The sequence below is a fragment of the Spermophilus citellus genome (genome assembly GCF_964194105.1).
Source record: "Spermophilus citellus genome assembly, chromosome: 8".
Taxonomy (NCBI): domain Eukaryota; kingdom Metazoa; phylum Chordata; class Mammalia; order Rodentia; family Sciuridae; genus Spermophilus; species Spermophilus citellus.
The window spans coordinates 127120610-127139500 of NC_138189.1; the positions used below are offsets into that span (position 1 = coordinate 127120610).

The 18891-nt window shown below is 39.8% G+C and overlaps 1 protein-coding gene across 9 annotated transcripts in view; it reads right to left on the reverse strand.

The window, feature by feature from the left end:
* The window catches only part of TMEM131L (transmembrane 131 like), a 168119-nt gene that overhangs the window by 68988 nt on the left and 80240 nt on the right, over nucleotides 1–18891 (reverse strand). For 8 of the 9 annotated variants that reach the window (XM_081303980.1, XM_081303977.1, XM_081303976.1 and 5 more), the window contains 3 exons: nucleotides 14173–14296; nucleotides 13104–13220; nucleotides 11939–12049 (listed from right to left, as the gene is read on the reverse strand). In XM_081303980.1, the coding sequence (XP_081160106.1) occupies nucleotides 11939–12049; nucleotides 13104–13220; nucleotides 14173–14296 (352 nt within the window). Of the gene's footprint in view, nucleotides 1–10789; nucleotides 11628–11938; nucleotides 12050–13103; nucleotides 13221–14172; nucleotides 14297–18891 lie in introns of those variants that run through there. The other variant, XM_081303982.1, reaches the window with a different exon arrangement.

An 18891-nucleotide genomic window follows, 5' to 3' on the forward strand; every position in this document is an offset into this window, starting at 1 on the left:
TGCTGGAACCCGGAGGAAACCACACACATTCTAGTGAGAGTGAGCCAGGATGCAGCTTGCTGAAGGCACCACCCCAGCAGCCCCCAGGTGAGGAGACCTCTCCAGCTACAACAAAGAAAACAAGACAGGACAAAAACATCATCGGAATGCTAACACCCACCAGGATAATTTGATATGGGTCTACCGCCCTGAACTTTCATGCCTTGCCAGGGGAACTGAATCTGAATTTTAAATAACTCCTGAGAGTTTCATAATAGGAAAGGGTTTATATTCAAAAACTTTTCCTGAAGTTGTGATGAACGCGTTTAGCTATGTGCCGAGCATTAGTTCTAAGCTCTTTATATGAATTCATTCATTCACTAGCCGCAGCAATCCTATCCGCAAGTGCTATTATTATCTATTTTATGGATAAACTGAAATACAAGGAGGCGAGGTAACTGGGCCAAGGTCACTCAGCTCCAAGATTATTCCTCAGGTGTCAGGTTTGGGATTCGTCTTCTCATTCACGACCTCTCTGCCTCCCTGTGATGGGCCATCTCTACCAGGCTGGTGATTTTCACTGCAGTATCTTAACTTTGTGACTTGATCCCACCGTGAAATCTCTGGTGAGCTGTATTGGATGGATCATAGCTGACATTATGATGGGAAACAGACACGGAAGTGAATGGCCTTGTAGCAGATTTTGACTGAATCGATCTAATCCATTTCAGAGCTTTCCGGGCCTCCTTTGTCCCTGGAGGCAAGGGGTTTCCTACTTAGTGGGCTACAGACAAGGCCCCCGGCTTCAGGAAGGGAGCTGGAGGAGCTTTCCTTCCTGCTTCTCTCTACACCTGGTTAAGGGTTTCTCCTTCAGACCCAAGCCTCCTTCCAATGGAGCGCAAGGTGTGACCTCGGGGGACAGAGAGGTAGTAACCACTGGCCCTTACCTCAGCTGACACAGGAGAACATAGCTTATATAGGTAACATAAAGGTAGTTTTAGTTCTCTGCCTGCTAATCTTTACAATATCCACTGCTTCAAAACTTGGTCTTCCTTCTGTACCAGGAAGAGAAGTATTGATTGGGCATCTTTAAGTCTTCTAACAGAAGATGCTAGAATATTCTAATATAATGAATGTTTGCAAGAAGTCAATGGGAGATATGTGTCTCATAATTTCAGTTTTAATGTTTCCTTTAAAAGATTAATTTATTCAATTATCAACTTGTTAATGGATTCAATTATCATTTAATTATCAATCAATTTAATACATTATATTGTCAGAATCTGCCAGTTAGCGGGAAAATAAATATTGCTTAAAGAATGATACCTGTTAGCACTTACAGACTAGTAAAGGAAACATACACAAAAAAATAAGAGCTGTTGGTATTATGCACAACTTGCCCTTATCTAAAATGCTTGACACTAAGAATGTTTTGAATTTCAGGTTTTTTTTTTTTCAGATTTTGGAATATTTGCATATACGCAACATGATATATTGGAAATGGGACCCAAGTTTAAACACAAAATTGATTTATGCTTCAAGTATACTTTATACACACAGCCTGAAGGTAATCTGATGTAACATTTGTAGTGTCACTGAATTTGTAACTGCAACCTATCACATGCAGTCAGGTATGAAAATTTCTAAACACAGGCACCATGGCAGCATCCCAAACATTTCAGATTATAGATTTTTGGATAAAAGATATTCAACCTGTACTTGCTACAACAGGGCTCTCTCAAGGTTTTCAGTAAGTAGCCATCAATTCTCCCCAAGAGGCCATTGAGTTAAAAGAGGGACCAGGAAACCGGTGACATTGTAAAAAGAAAATTGATTTTGAAGAAGTAAAAAGGAGAAAGATGGGGAGTGAAGATATTTCTCATACTAAAACATGAAGGAGGAGGGAAGAAGAGCACCCACAGCCACACAGCCGGTATTCCTCTCTTTCTAGAACCTACGCCAGCCACACTATCTTCCTTTCACCAACCCACCCCACTCTCTTGGCTTTCTTCTCCCCAAGTTCTCATTCCATAGAATATTCCCATTTGAGGTTGTAATGGGAAAAAGACTTTAAACACTTAAGCAAAGTCTCTCTTTTTTTTTTTTTAAGAGCTAGATTCAGAGGCAGGTTGACAGGGGAAATTAAGTAATGGTATATATTCACCAGAATATAGTAATGATTTTCCAGAGTTTGACAGCCTGTCATTTTCATGTAAAGATCACATGACTTCTTTCCTGGTGTAAAGAAAAATTATTCAATACATTATGATGCCCCACATCTGTGGGGACTCTCAGCTATCACACTCTTCATTCTAGGGAACGGAGTGCTGCCAGACACTGAGGCAAACAGCACAGTTACAGAGCCCCTAACCTTTCCCTGGGCTCTATTTTCCATCTCCAAACCCTATACTGAACTTCTGCCACTTATCTGTTAGGGAGAAATGTGCCCCTTCCCACTTCTCCTCTGTCAAATGGTAACTGGAAGAGTTCCGAGCGCTCCTCCTGATCTTACTGCCTGCCTTCCTGATTGCCACATTTTATTGACAGATCAGCACCTGTGAAGGCAAGTTGCAGATAATGACTCAGGCCACCCTCCCCACAAACCTGGCAGGCTCCAGGTTCCAGCAGGCCCTGCCCACACTTGTCCCTGGCAGGCATTAAGGGTTTGACATCACCCCCCAAAAGCAAAGGCCATGCCAGTTTCAAAGGTTAGGGACTCCTGGTCTGAAATGTATTGGGTATCACACAGAATATCCAGAGATAATCTCTCCTTTACACAATCCAGTAACATGATCCCAAGGTGGGGGACAGAATCCCTCATCCACACAAGTCAGAAACTACAAAAAGGAGATCACAAAACATTAATCATGGTGACTTTTGCCTAATGTGACTGTGGTCTTGGGTTTATTTAAAAAAAAAAAAAAAACATGTATTAATAGTACACGTCATGGGGTTCAGTGTGGTGTTCCCACAAAAGCAAACTGCATGTGTTCAACCCAACCACCCTTCTGCTTTTCCACTCTCCCCTAATTTTCATTTCTCTGGGTTTTCCTTTTTATTTTATAGTCTCATAATTTCTTATAATCTTGAAAAGATAAACTCTTTTAGACAATTCAATAATATGATACCATGCCCCCACCACACACAAAACTACCTTTATTTTATAGAACTGTGTGTCAGACATTTCCCACTAACTTTAAAATTTCTCTAGGTTTCCCACATTGTCTTATAAGTGCATTTTAAACAATAACGATGATTTCAATAAAGATAATTCACATTTTTTTAATCTCTCAGGCACACTTTGGCTCGTGAATCTATATGCCAGATTCTGAGACAATGGCAATTTCAAATATTCTCTTTGGCTCAAATAAACCAAATCTCAGTAGCATAGATCCAACAAAGCACTGAAGAAAATACTAAAAAGTAAGTTTTGCTTTCTCATGAGCTAAACACAACTATAGCCCACCATGTGTTTACAGGGACAACTCTATTTTGTGTACTACCCACTCGTCAGACCTCTCCCTGAGGGAACCATAATTGTACGTTGGAAGAACTACTTAATATTCTGCCATGCTGATAACTCAAACTGATCAAATCCTTTTTCTAATGCTAGGCCTTCAAGATGGCTCTGCAATTTTACCATAATGAAAATGCTACAAAGAACATTTTACTTGCATTTACCTTTTCTGGACCATGAATGACTACATCAATGGATATGAAAATCATTAGGATACTTGGGGAAAATGTAAAAGCTCACAGAGCTGGAACCGACAAACTTGGCTCTGCTCTTGACCTCTACTTCCCAGTAACTTAAACTCTAAGTCCATTCTAGAATTTCTAATCTAAGAATTATGCCACCTGCCCCGGTAGTAAATCTGCTGAAGGTCAAACCAGTTGATGTGGGGAAAAGGTGAAGTTCTACAAATCTCAGAGGTTACAACCAGGTAGATGAGCTATTTGGGAATCTCAACTCAGATTCCCGTGGACTCATCTTATCTATTTAAAACTCCTGGGACCTTCATGTACTAAACTCAGAGCTGATAGGAAGGTTGTAAAAATGAAAAAGAAGCAGGCCTTGACTCAGAGAACCTGCTGGAAAAGCAGGAGAGGGCACCAGCACCCAGTGCCACTGCAGGATGTAAAGCCAGGGCCATGAAGGCCGGGCGCAGGCCTGCCTGGGGACATGGGAAGGATCCAGAGGAGCCGGTAAGCTGAACTGGGTCTTGAAGGATGGAACCAGGAGGAGACTCACCGTGAGCTAAAAGCTCATGAGGGTGAGTCTGAAAAAAAGGAGGGTGGCAATGTCCTGGGAAGGACAAAACCTTTGATGCTGGAGGCCAGAAGAAAAGGGCAGAGCTCTGAGACAGGAGAGAAGCTGGACCCAGATTCTGAAGGGCCTCGCATGCTCAGCTGAGAAGCCTGGATTTTCATCCTGAAAGCAAGAGGGGATCCAGCTAATCCCATGACCAGGAAAATAATGACCAGCTGTGTTTAACAATACAGTAGCAACAGCAAGTGACACGTGGACTGGAACAGATAAAGCATGAGAGGGAGAATAACCCAGGTGACAAGTGAGGACAAGACGCAGCAAAAGCAAAGAAACTGCTGATTCTCATTCAGACCCACTGGAGCATCCACTAGGAATTCTCCCTTTTTTGGAGGTTAAAACAATGAATCAGAAAGATCCAGGAAAAGCGTTTAAAAAGAAAAAAGCAACCTTAACTTGTGTTTTCTACCATCTTAGTCCATGTGGGCTGCTATAACAAAATACCCCAGACTGGGTAATTTTTGTGTGGGGTGGCAAGCGGGGAGCAGGGAAGAACAGGTACGGGGATTTAGCCCAGGGATGCTCCACCACTGAACTACACCCCCAGCTCAAGTGATTGGTTGACTTTTATTTACATTTTGAGACAGGGTCTTGGCTAAGTTTCCCAGGCTGGCCTTGAACATGTGATCCTCCTGCCTCAGGTTACTGAGCTACTGGGTTTAAACATGTGTGCTAGACTGGGGAATTTATTAATAACAGAACTTTATCATTCATGGTATTGGAGGCTGGGAAGTTCAAGATCAAGATCAAGTGACAAGAATTTCGGTGTCTCTGGGGGGTGGGGGCTATTCCTCACAGATGGCACCTCCTATGTGTCAAAGGTGTGAGGAGCAAGCTCCCTCAGGTCTCCTTCATTAAGGGCCGTAATCCCAGCAGGTTAGCTCTGTCCTCCTGGGTCTAATCCCTCCCAAAGGCACCACTTCTTAACCACCTGCTCCGACACTCAGACCCACTTTCTCCCAATCCCAGGTTCACATCTGACAATCAGTGAAAACACACACCCTCCTCTCCACAGAACCCAGTGGTTCCTGTTTTTTTAAAAATGGGGCCAGCAAGAACTTAGACCGTAGACAAGTCACACATACACTCGTTTTCAGAAGAGAGTAAGACATTAAATTCAACAGAATTTAGCAGGAAAAAAAAAATAGATATGAATGGGTTAAAATACAGAAACGAGAGGGACCAAAAGGAGCCCGTAATGCAAAACAAAATTACATATTCTTAGTCATTATTCACTGACACCCTAGTTCAGCTTATAAGAGGGACAATTTTTTTGTTGTTATTCTGAAAAAAAATTGGGACATTAAACTTAGGATTCATATTAAGAAAGCAGAATTCATCACAATCTATATGACATCATAAACATTTAAAATGTTTTTCCTTTCTAATAACATAAAAGGAACTTAGTTCACTTGACCATTTCTCTATATATATGCTCTTTCAGAAAAGGAGAACAAAAGACAGGACATCCTCTTCAGAATGCATTAGGAAAGCCACACTCTGACTTCATTTCAGCTCCACAACGGGGGTTGGCAGGCTCACTTGACACTTCCAACAGCAGGCAGTGCGGCCTGGCGGAAGGAACACAGGCCCAACTCACACAGACTCAGGTATGAAATTAGCAATGAATTTTTCCTCCAGTCTGTATCCCTGAAAAAACACCCATTATGATTTCTAGGCATTTTTAAACCTGATTTTTGCCATAGACCTCTAACTCTTTTAACAGGTTAAGAAATACGAGAACTCGTTGGGCTGGTCCTGAGTATCCACAGGAGGTAGTTTGTAGCAAGTTGCAAGGGTAATAGAGCCAAGATGTTCTGATTACATAAAATTTCCAGTTATAACCTTAAGAAACAATTTTAAGGAAGTATAATGAATGGGCTATAGTAATCCCACATTATCTGAGAAACTCAATATGGCCCCACTGTCTTTGGTATGGACATAAATTTTATGCTCATGAAACTGAACCTGGAAGTTAGAGTCAGAGATCAAAACAAAACCCCTGCACTAAGAAGCTGATATTCAAGTGCAGACCAGGCAATAAACAGCCTTCCTCTGAGCACTTAGGTTCCAGGCACTGGTCTCAGGTCCCAACCACTCGTCACCTGTTTCATAACCAAACCCTGCTTCCGCCTCCTTAGGCTTAGCGCACATACATCACAACTCTGCACTAAGGTATGCACCTGCTTTCTGTTTTTTATTTCATTTTCTCTGATGGGACACTGCTGGGTTTGCAGGAGCAAAACTTCTGATACCTTCGGTGATAGTATTCTGACAACACAAGCTGCTTTCATGTTTTCAAACGGCTCATAACCATCTTAAAGATGCCTTTTGAATTATGCATCTTTAATGTACCGCACGCATCAAGCACATCTGCCATTTTCTCATCCATGCTCACAGTGTTATGAAATATTCCTGCTGTGTGTGCGTCTCTGATCTGTATTTGACAGATGGAAGAGTCAAACAACACCTGCAAATTTTGGAGGCTTTACTTTTTCAAACTCTGTTCAGGGATACTTTTTATTCTTCTGACTATATTTAAGTCAGATTATTTTAAAATTTTTAATACTCAATGAATACACTAAAATCTTACTCAGTTTAGAACTAAACGCAAGGCAGACCTGAACACATAACCATCCTGCACTTTTTACCTATGTACCAAAAAAACAAAACACACACACACACACAAAAAAAAAAATTACATAACCCCACTGTTTCACTGCAAATACTTTCAAATTACTATGACCTTCTTACTGTTTTTTCATGACTCAACTGACAAACACATAAAACAATTTTATTTCTTCCCTCAACTTCAAACTTTATTCCTAAACAAAATAAAGTTGTTTCTCTTCATTTGGACCTGAGGAGGCAAGATAAAGAATACTTGAAAAATACATTCATTCCTACATAAACCTTCTCACTTTTGGCTTTCCATCAGACACACTGGAGAAGGGTTGGTTCTACCCTGAGCACCCTCCACACCCTCCAGTCCCCTGGGTCCATGTCCTCTAGAACCTACCTTCCCTGCCCCAGATGATAGGTTCTCCACCAAAGCAGAAAGTAAAAACTCTGTGATTGACAGAATTCAAAATAAAGACTTCCCTCTCTCAAGGGAACTTAACCTTACTGCCACGTTAAACAGCAAGAAACACTAGGAAGTATGAAATTTAGATGCAGAAAATATTATAGTTAGGATTTTTTTTAAGAAGGTCATCATTAATTCTTAAGTTTAAATCTTATAGGTTTATGTTTTTAGGGACAAGAAAGCTTAAGACTTAAAATTTATGTTTTCTCTGTCATAATTAAAATGCAAGAAATTGAGATAATTACTTTCTAAGAAACATTTTTAAATTTTTCAAATATTAGTTTCTAATTTTTAAATGCTAGCTTCTAACAAAAGATTGGTCCAAAAAGTTGAGTTTTATCTTGAAATTCAGAAAAGTAGTCTACACTGTAACATCACAGGAGCATGCCCTATCATTTATTGGCATACTTAAGAAATAATGTTCAGTAACGATTTGTTGACTGAAGGATGATGTACAGCAATGTCCCCTAGAGTCAGCCTTAGAAAACGACTGAACCCATAAATCCTGGTATCATGAAAAATGAAGGACAAAATCGACAGCTAGGAATGGAGCAAAGGATGACAGGGGCCAATAAAGGTCACCAAGAAAATTCATGGGGGGGAAGAATTCTCTTATTCAAAAATGGTGCCATGACTATTGGTATTGATGTGCAAAACAATGAATATGGATCCTAAGAGGGTCACAAACCTAAATATAAACTATAAAACTCTTACAGGAAAACACAGGAATAAATCTTCATAACCTTGGGTTTTCTAGATATGATACTAAAAATACAAGTAACCAAAGAAGAAAAACAGACAAACTGAACTTCATCAAAATTTAAGCCTTTTGTCCTTCAACGGATACCATCAAGAAAATGAAAACACAACCTACAAAATGGGAGAAAATATTTGAATATCATGTATTTGATAAAGGTCCACTATCCAGGATAAAAAATTCTTACTTCTTAACAATAGAAAACACAATTTAAAAATGGGCAAAGGATATGAACAAATACCTCAAAGAAGATGTGTAAATGGTCAAAGAACACATGAAAAAGGTCAATGTCATTAGCCACTGGGAATGCTAATCTAACCCACATGAGCCACCAGCTTCATGCTCACCACAATGTCTATTAAAAAAAGGTTTAAAAAAAGAAAAAAACTGTGCTGGGGATGCACCTCTGTGGTAGACGGCTTGGCTAATATGTGTGAAGCCCTAGGTTCAATTCTTAGCACAGCAACAAAAACAGAAGATAAAAAGTGCTGGCAAAGTTGTAGAAAAACCGGAAACCTCACACGTTGCTGGTGGGATTGTAAACGATATACACATTTCAGAAAACGGTTTGATAGTTCCTAAAAATGCACAACCCAGCAAAATTCCACTGCTAAGAATACGCCCAAGAGAATAAAAAAGACATGTCCAGATGAATTTACAAATAAAAGTTCAAAGCAACATTATTTGGAATAGCCCCAAAGTAGAAAGCAACCAAGTGTCCACCAGATGATGAATGGTTAAACAAAATACGTACGTCTATACAATAATAATATTTGGCAACAAAAAGGATGAAAAGCATGGATGAAAGCTAATCCCAAAAGATCACACATTTCCTTTATATGAAATGTCCAGAACAGACAAATTCACAGAGACAAAAAAATAAATAAATTAGTGGTTGCCAGGGACTGAGGCAATGAAAATGTTCTAAAGTTCGACAGTGGCGATAATTGCACAACTCTGCAAATATACTGAAAAACCACTCGTAGTCTTTAAATGGGTGGATTTTATGGTGTGTGAATTATATCTCAATAAGGTTGTTAAAAATAAAATAAAATGCAAAAAAGAAATGAAGAGTTTGGTACAAGTTAAATTTCCCTATCTAACAAGCTTTGGACCAGATGTGTTTTGGATTAGGGCTCTTTCCAGATTTTGGAATATTCTCATATCCATGACAAGATATCTTGGGGACCAGATCCAAGTCTAAACACAGAATTCATTTATGTTTCATATATACCTTACATAATTCCATACAATATTTTTAGTGCACATGAGTTTTGTGGACTTTTCCACTGTAGCCTCAGGCTGGCACTCAAAAAATTCAGATTTTGAAGCACTCTGGATTTGAGATTTTTTGTTTAGGGATGCTCAACCTGCATTTGCTAAAGCAGAAACACAGATTAAAAAATGCTAAATCATCAGCCAGCAAGGCAGGCCACAGGGCAGGGAGCAAACGAAAGCTGTTCCCCTGCAGATAACCACAGAGTGACCTTGGAGCCAACGCCTACTGGGTGAGGCCCAGGGGAGCCCAAGGCCCAGGAGTGAAGCAAAGAGCAGTAATCACCTCATGTGGGCATGTGATTACCGCAGGGAGATAAGTCTTCTAAGGAGAAGGAACACAGTTCTAGGACACCTTGACAAAGCACTTGTGCTGTAAGAAGGCACGAGTCCCTGAAAACCTCAAGCCTGAGCTGAAAAAGGGATGATGAAATCAGGGTAAAATCGGAGAAAAGGAGGGAGGGGACTTGAGGAAACCCGCAGATTCAAAGGCCAGTGGCAGAAGGGCAATTCACGTGCGCACCAGCAGAGGATGGCTAGTGAGATGTCAGGTAAGAAGCAAGGGACTGTGTGCAACAGGGCTGAAGGGACAGCAGCCAGGGCCTGCAGGTGGCTCCAGTGGTAGAGCATACGCCTATGCGTGCACCAGGGCCCTGGGTGCAAGACCCCACTACGGGGAGGGCCTTGCAAGAAGCAGCCAGCCCCCCACTTCCCCCCCACACGCATGCTTTAGAGCCACAGGAAGACCTACAGAAATGCACTTTAGGGACAGACACAGGATAGGGCCAAAGAAGACACTGGCAGAGCAGATAAGGGGCCTTTACGGTTGGCCAGGAAAAGGCAGGGGGCACCACAGGAAGCAAACAATCCGCCAGGTAGAGTAGATCAGGGGCAAGCTGCTCCAGTTCTCTTGAGTCCTGCAGGGTCAGCTTCCCTTCCCCCTCCATTCCACATACTCTTCAATTAACCCCCACTAAGGTAATCTGTATACTCGTCTCCACTTCAATACTTAAGGCACCACTAATAGGGCATCCGGCACTCAAAAATCCAAAAAACTGTCCATCACCAGAGAAACCTGGTCATTCTTAGCTACCCCCTATGCTGAAGAACAGCCCCAAGACAGGGCTAAAACTGTTCACTTGCTGAAGCTTACGCAGCCATCATATGCAGATTCGACTTACTCTAGCCCTTTCCAACCCCTTTTCTAAAAACATGAGTCAAATCACATTATAATGTATAATGCTTATAATCTTTTAATACATCCCCCCACTGACTTTAGGACTTAACCAAATCCAAATCTGTAAATTAAAAAGAATTACGCCATAAGCCAAGTGCAGTGGCATGTGCTGGAGCCCTAGCTACTCACAAGGCTAAGGAAGGGGATTCTCTTGAGTCCAGGAGTTTGAGGCAGCCTAAGTAACCTAGTAAGACTCCATCTCAAAACAAGGGGGAAAGAAAAAAAAATTGTGTTTAAGATCATGGAAGGATGTTATTAATATTAAAATAAGATTAAAAATCCCCATCAATCATCTGTTTGGTTATGAAGCTCCCAGACACACAAAAAAAAAACATTACAGGTGACTTAACTATGTTAGCCTCCACCACTACAATGTAAGCTCCCAAAGCCTAGCACACTGCAGAGACTCAATAAAACTGGTGAATGACTAAAAGCCTCAGATACTGGCATTACTCACAATAATTTCTGAGCAATGCTTTTTATTTGCCAATCAGAAAGAAAGGGTAGGTAAGGTTCATAATATATTAGTTCCAAAGGGTTTTTTTTTTTCAATTTCAAATTTATACATTTTTACAAGGAAATATAGTCAAAGAAAAACAGTGTCTAGTACTATAAGCTACCAGTGAAATACATAGTAAAAGAATTTTAAGTTTTCATTAAGTGTCTTTCCACTCAGCCACATCCAGGCAGGCCTAATGCAGGGCTGGGAAAGAGACAGCAAGACAGTCTGCAGGCACGTCATTCCTGCTGACCCTGGTGGCTGTCTTCCTGAAAAGCAACCAGCAAGATTTAATAAGCTCTATAAAACAGTTCATAGTCCAACTACAGAATCGCTCTTCTCTATGAAATATGCTCCAAGGAAACAGATGATCCAAAAGGGAAATAAAGAAACTTAGGTACATGGCTTAATGGTAATAATTATGAAAACTGGAAACCTTTCAAATGGCCATCAACATTATTAAGCAAACTGCAGGGCTGGGGATGGAGCTCACGGTAGAGCATTTGTCTAGCATGTGCAAGGACCTCAGTTTAATCCCCAATGTTGCAAAAAAGAAGAAAAAAAAAGTGGTAGCATAGTATGTGGATTCTTTCCACTGACACTTTACCTATATATACATTATTTCCATATTTAAGGACCATTCAAAAAGCAGAAAATAGTAAAAACCTGAATCTGATTATGTAAAAAAATATACATACACACACACATACTCTGGCTGTCAAAGACATATAAGTGGAGAAGGCTACAAAGCTTGTTCAAAGTTTATCTTTTAAAATGACCTGTGTTTGTGAAAGCTGAATGCTCTGGACCTGTGGCAGCAGAAAGTACGCATTTGGTAGCTGCTCTGCAGACCCTTCAGTAGAGATTCTGCGAGTGCCAATTCCAGAAACCTGCAGAAAGAGAGAGAGAGAGAGAGAGAAGCCCTCCTTTGTTACACTTGAAAAACATACTGGTCATAATGCTAAAATACCTCCTCAAAGGAAATCTATATTCATCACCATGGTCTTTATATTTATCTACAAAAAAAAAAAAAAAAAAAAAAAAAAAAAGCAGGGCACACCTGTAATCCCAGCAATTCAGAGGCTGAGGCAGGAGGATCACAAATTCAAAGCCAGCCTCAGCAACTCAGCCAGGCCCTCAGCAACTTAGTGAGACCCTGTCTCCAAAAATAAATAAATAAATAAATAAGGGCTGGGGGATGTGGCTCAGGGGTTAAGTGCCCCTGGGTTCAATCCCTAATACCTCTACCCAAAACAAAACCCCACAAAACACAATGAATGTTGTATTTAATGTTATGTTTAAATTGATTGTTCCTCCTTATAAGAAAGTCTTTTTATAAGTAGACAACTCTTTTGATGTGATATCACATGTTCCATAGAAATGATAAGAACCACTTAGGTTACCTGAAGCCACAACCTGTTAAAGATGTCACAGGTACTATACTAGAGGTGAAAATTCCTCACCATGCCTATGAACAGGACTCTTCATGCACCCTTCCTAGTACCTTGGTGTGAATAGTGGTGTGAACATCGTGCTCAGTGGGAAAGAATTTGCAAGTACACACAAAGGTCTCCCAACGTGTAATATCCTGAAGCCAAGGAGGAGATAGGCAAAGCCACCAGAGTCACCCTCAGAGGTCCCTCCCTCTGACCTGCTGGTGCAATGAGAGCCTGATGTATTTTATACAGAAAACTAGGTATAGTAGATTTCATCCATGCCCTTCAAAGATGCACAGAGGGTTCCAGCTCTGTAGCTGTCCTAAGGACAGTCCACCATGGCAAGCAAGGCAAGAAGGTGGAAGCTGATGAACTTAACATCACTAATACACTTGTATTTTGATGACATAAATCAGGTGGCAAAGTTTCCAAAAGCCTCTTGGAAAATATCCATATCACTCTAGTTAAGTCGACAACCAAATTATGGGGCAAAGGAAAAGTTACTTACATGATAGGAAAGGACTCCGTATGAAGAGGTATTAATAAATAAAGAACTTTCGATGCTTCCTTCTTCAGTAGGTAAGAAAATAATTCTGAAGGAAGTTTTCCCCATCGCTGGAATTACCTGAAAGAAAGGCACCCACCCTAATTAGCCATTTGGAATGATCTTGTTTGATAACTTGTCTTTCACAGGCTTTTGACAACTTCCATTACCCTTGACTTATCAGTATCATGAATCCCTGAGCATCCCCAAACAGACCAACATCCAACAACCTAAGAACATACTGAGGACTTAGAGCAAGAGAGTTTGGAGTCACAGGTCTCACACTTTCCCTTTTCCTTCTCTTCTACATCCACATGCTTAACTCTCTATCTAACAGATAGTTAGCTCTCTGCTTAAATACAGAGAATAGCCACTGTACAAACACACCATTGTGATAAAAATCAGGGACAATCTTTACCTGGTCAAACTGCCATAAACCAAGCACTGGGCTTCCCCTTTAATGTTTCTTTAATTCCAGTATTTTGGAGAAAAAAAAATTCCTAATTTTGAGTAGACAGAGTAAGCAAACAAGTAAAAACTTACTAGCACCCTTCATTGAAAGGATCTTCATTGAAAGTTAAAAATCACTAAAAAAAAAATTAGTGTAAGTGAGCTTTATAAGGAGCCATTTGCTACCTTTTAATCTTACATTTAGGAAGAAGTTCTACCTTTCTTAGTGGGTTTGAGAAGGGTGGAGGTCATGACTATAAATCTATGTTACTAAATGTCTCAGTATTTGTCGAAATTTCAAGACAAATAACAATCTTTCTTTAATCAAGAGAAAGTCATGTTACTCCCTGGTTTCTTTAAACATCCCCCCCTCCCCCACACTGGAAGTATGCAGAGCCACCAAAATCAGGAAATTGTTGAACAACTGCAAAAATGCATGCTAAAGCAAACACACAGAAGGAAACAGTTTGGGTAGCAGAAAAAGGGGAGACAGGGAGCAGAAAGTTAAAACTTGAGGCCAAAGAAAGCAAGAGAAGCTGGCATCCTGCCACAGAGCAGTTTCCAGGAGTACATCAACACTCACCCTGCAATGAACAGGAGGCACATGGAAATGTCTAGCAGCTGTAAACACTGAATTCACCACGACCTCACTGTCCCTACTAGGGTTGTAAGCATGGAGAATCTTTGCTGCAGGATGCCCCAGGAATCTGAGGGTAAACAAAGAGAAAAAGCAATGTATCATATGGTTATCCATATTCCTACACAGATGCATATACATAATTATATTTACACATAATTTTTTAAAAAAATTTTTTGCTGCTGGGGGTGGAACCCAGGGCCTCACACATGCAAAGCACATGGTCTACCACTGAGCTACCCTCCCAGCCCACACATTTTTAAACACAAAACGTTGTTGATGTTCATTACAAAGTTAAGGACAATGACTGAATTCTGTCAGTAATAAAATATTCAATTCACAATAGTTAAAAAAAAAATTATATAGAAACAAAACGTTGCGGTAGGTCAACCCACAGTAATACCCCACTGGTTTCTGTTGGAAGAGTCCAACCCATCTAGGTCATTAAATGCTTGTTTAAAAAAACACACTTGGCACATAATAGCATTTCTCAGTCCAGGGTCTCTCGTTCAAATGAAGTATGGTTAGGTAAGAAACCGTATTCATAGAAAACCCCTATTTTCTTAGGTTTATTCTGCGAGTAATAAATTTAAAGAGGCTTTTCTGGGGGACTGCATTGTCAACTCACAAAAAAGACTATTTTATTAGGTCTCATAAAATAAAATTTAAATTATTGCTTATAGCTGGTCTTCTGAAAAAAATGAAAACCCTGCAGCACTTTACAGTAGTGGTTCTTACCCACTTAAATTATGAGCCTTTTAGAACACTCAGATGAGAGCTTTGGCTCCACCCTCCTCCAAAAGGACAAACAAAAAGATTTAATGCATAATTTCACAACTTTCTACCAGTCTCCCAGGGAGGATTCCGGCTCTGTAGTGAATCCACCCCTGACCAAGTCTTCACATCAGCTCTTTTTCAGCAGCTCTCATCCGCGCCAACATGGGCTCCACAAAGGAACCACAAGAAGGCAACAGGTCTCTGGCCCACCCCCTGGACCCACCGCCCACGTTCCCTAATTTAACCCTGATTCCTACTATCCAACACCAAGTTCCCTCCAGTTCAGTTAGGTTATAATGGAAAAAGTTCATTGCTGTCATTTCTCAGTGGCAGAGACTCAAACAGTTCCCATTAGGATGGCCCAGAAATAAGATGATACTTCATCTAAGCAAAAAAATTCAAAGTCATTATGCTTACATATTTCTCTGATTTTCTTCCAACTTCTCTAATATTAAAACTGTGTTATTTAGGAAAATTAAATGCATGATGTTTATCTCATGTGCCTCATGTGTGAGGCACTGGGTTGAATCCTCAGGATTTCTAAAATACTGTATTACTAATATCAAATCTTTGGAATTTTTCTTCAAGCTTTCACTCCTATTTTTAATCAGTAATCTTAATAAAAGACTTACTGCATCAAATGTTCATTTTAAAACATAAGTTTTTATCTTCAGTTATATATAAAATGCACCTGAGTGTCAGGACTAAAACCTTGATTCTTTGGGTGTTCTTAAATAATACAACTTAAATTTTTCCCCCTTTTACGCTACCATAAAGGGTCACCTCTGAAAGCCCTATCTCAGAGTACTGAGCCTATATTGGCTTTTCTCCCTGTGATTAAATCAAGTAAATAAGGACTTCCATGGTAGTCTTTAAGTAAATAATATGCATCAGTCAGCAAAATTATTCATAGTTCTCCTCAAAGTTTTATATACTATTCACATAATTGAAACTCAAGATTTTTGTTTCAAAGAATGCAAATGTCTACCAGAAAAACACATTAGAAATTAAGACTGCAAAACAGTCCCGCGACAGCACTTAGTGCCTGCACCTACCAGAAGCCTCAGCAGACAGAGAGTGCTGGCTGGAATCTCACCACCACCGTGCTGCTATTTTTATTCTATTTTTTTTATTCTATTTTTAAAAGTGTTATGAGGATATGAATTTCCTTCAGTAGTGACAACTGGAAGATACTCTATTAATTTAATACTACAAAAGAATGACTAAAATGCCTTAAGAATGATTAGCACTTTTAATTCCTAGGACCAGCAGAATATTAACCCTGAAAATAAGCCCTAAGAAGCAGGCAGAAGGCAAATGAGTAACACCATTTTGCTTTTGAATCCCAGAGGAAAACCAAAGCTTTAAGAAGGGACAGGGTTTGCCCAAGGTCAACATCAACATCAAAATAAACAAAAGCAAAAGCTGAACTAGGGCAGGAAAGAAACAAGGAAGAGAACTCTCCAGCTAAAGTTTTATTCTAATAACTGTAATTTATGCTGTTTGGAAGAAGGTAAAACCTGACTCACTTTAAATGTGTTCGAATTTAGACTAGGTATTTTGTTTTGTTTGGGTAGTTGTAGATGGATAGAATGCCTTTATTTTATTTTATTTTATTTTATTTTATTTTATTTTATTATTTTTTTAATGTGGTGCTGAGGATTCAACCCAGGGCCTCACACAGGCGAGGGAAGCGCTCCGCCACTGAGCTACAGCCCTAGCCCAGCCCAAGAAGTTTGTTCTGATTGAAATTCTTTAACTTCAAGCAAAATACAATACTTCCACAATCACAGCCTACATCTTACTAATATGAAAAAATGAAAGGAGTGCTGGCTTGAAATCAGAAGACTTATTTCTTCATTTCCAGTAAAAAATGACCTTGAGCAGACTATTGCTTCTCAGCAACAAATGTGGGAACACATTAGTGGCACATGCACACATACAGAGATATTTGAAAACGATACCTTCAGACAATGCCTGCCTGCAAGATTCATATTAAACTCAAATGACAAGAAAAATGGTTATACTTTAAAAACCATAAACATAACTGCATCACCTAAAGATGATTGATATATGAACACTGGCAATCCTGTCAAATCAAAGACCTTAAACATACCTTCAACATGCTTCTAGCTACCAGGACCATTAACTAACGTATATGGTTAATTAAAACAAGTGTGGCAGATCTATATAGATCACACGTGCATTGATTATAGAACTTTTAGGCTATTGAACACATTTTTTATGTGACTAAATATATCACATTAGGATCCTATGAACTGGAATTGTTCTTCTAATATAGCTACACTACCATTCATTTTATTATGTCTCCCAAACTATAATATATACTCTTCAGAGAAGTCCTGTATTTCTTCTTCAAAGTAAAGACTTTGCACAAAAACATTCTCTGAAAATACGAAACTAGTGAGCTTATTATATCGTCAGCTAAATTTCTATAAATTCAATTTCTAATAAATTTCTTTACATAAGTATAAATTACAATGATTTTCTGAAAAACAAGCAGGCATATAAAATCTTGAAAAGTCAGAAAACTCTCTTCACTGTTTTCTCTTTTCTTCCTTTCACAGAATCTCCCTTAAAATGCTCAACAAGGTATTTTAAGTCTCAGGCACATTCTCCTTCACTGCAGCACTAACGTCTGGATGATCAGAGGAAATGGAGGGAAGGAATCCGGGTGAATGCAGGCAGGAACCCAGGCCACCACACCACCCCCGCCCCAGGTGCTCACCTACCACGAGGCTCTTCACCCACATAACTTGGCCTATGCCTCAAAAAAGCTCTTCATAAAACAAAGTGGTGGACCCGGGCTGCTGTAATAAGCAGAGTTCTCACACCCCAGACACTGTTCCTACCCTGGAAACTGACTTAAAGCTGCATCTGTGCAGAGCTGCCATACCCTGTACCCAGGAAGCTTTGTAACACTTCAGTTTTCAACTGTTCATCACAGACAACAAGAATCCTTAAAGTACCTCCACAGCTTCTCCTCCTCCTCCTTAATATCGCCAAACTCCCAGGTTAGGCCCTCAACTAACCCCTCAGATCACATCTCCTTCACTTTGTGGATCTGAACAAGAAACACCAGACATCATTATGGCTTATACCCATTCTTCCCCTAATAAAGGTTATTACAGTGCAACTTGGAGTCCCAAGGCAAAACAAATAAACACCTGAATATAGTTTAAAAGGGTTCAGAAACCATCAACACTGAGAGCTTTTCATTATGAAATAACCTTATTTGTTTCAGAAAAACAAATGCTTACTACATTGAGTTCTCACGAAATTTTAAATTTTACAAAATAGTACAAGATATTTTTACTAAAAAACGAAGAAAGAGGGTGGGGGTCAGAAAGGAAAAAGGATAATCATGAAGGGAAATTGACTTCCTTGCATGTCTGAGTTTGTTGGGATGAACCCAACTACTATGTATAATTATAAAGATCTAATAAAAAGCTAGGCATGGTAGCACGTCCACGAAGGGAGGCTGAGGCAGGAGGATCACAAGTTCAAATCCAACCTCAGCAAAATGGAGGCACTAAGTAACTCAGTGAGACCCCGTCTCTAAGTAAAATACAAAATAAGGCTGGGAATGTGGCTCAGTGGTCAAGTGTCCCTGACTTCAATCCCTAGTACCCACCCCTTCCAAAAAAAAAGATCTAATAAAAAATAAGTTTTTTTAAAAAACTGAAGAAAGAGAAGGTAGGGTATAATTCAGTGAGAGTACTTGCCTAGCATGCACAAGACCTGGGTTCAACACGCAGCAACATTAAAAAAGAAAACACTCTAAAGAAACCACTAAAACAACTCTTTTAAGTTCTGCTTCCATGAAAACACTCCTTTAAAAAAAGTACTTCTTCAAAGTAAAGACTT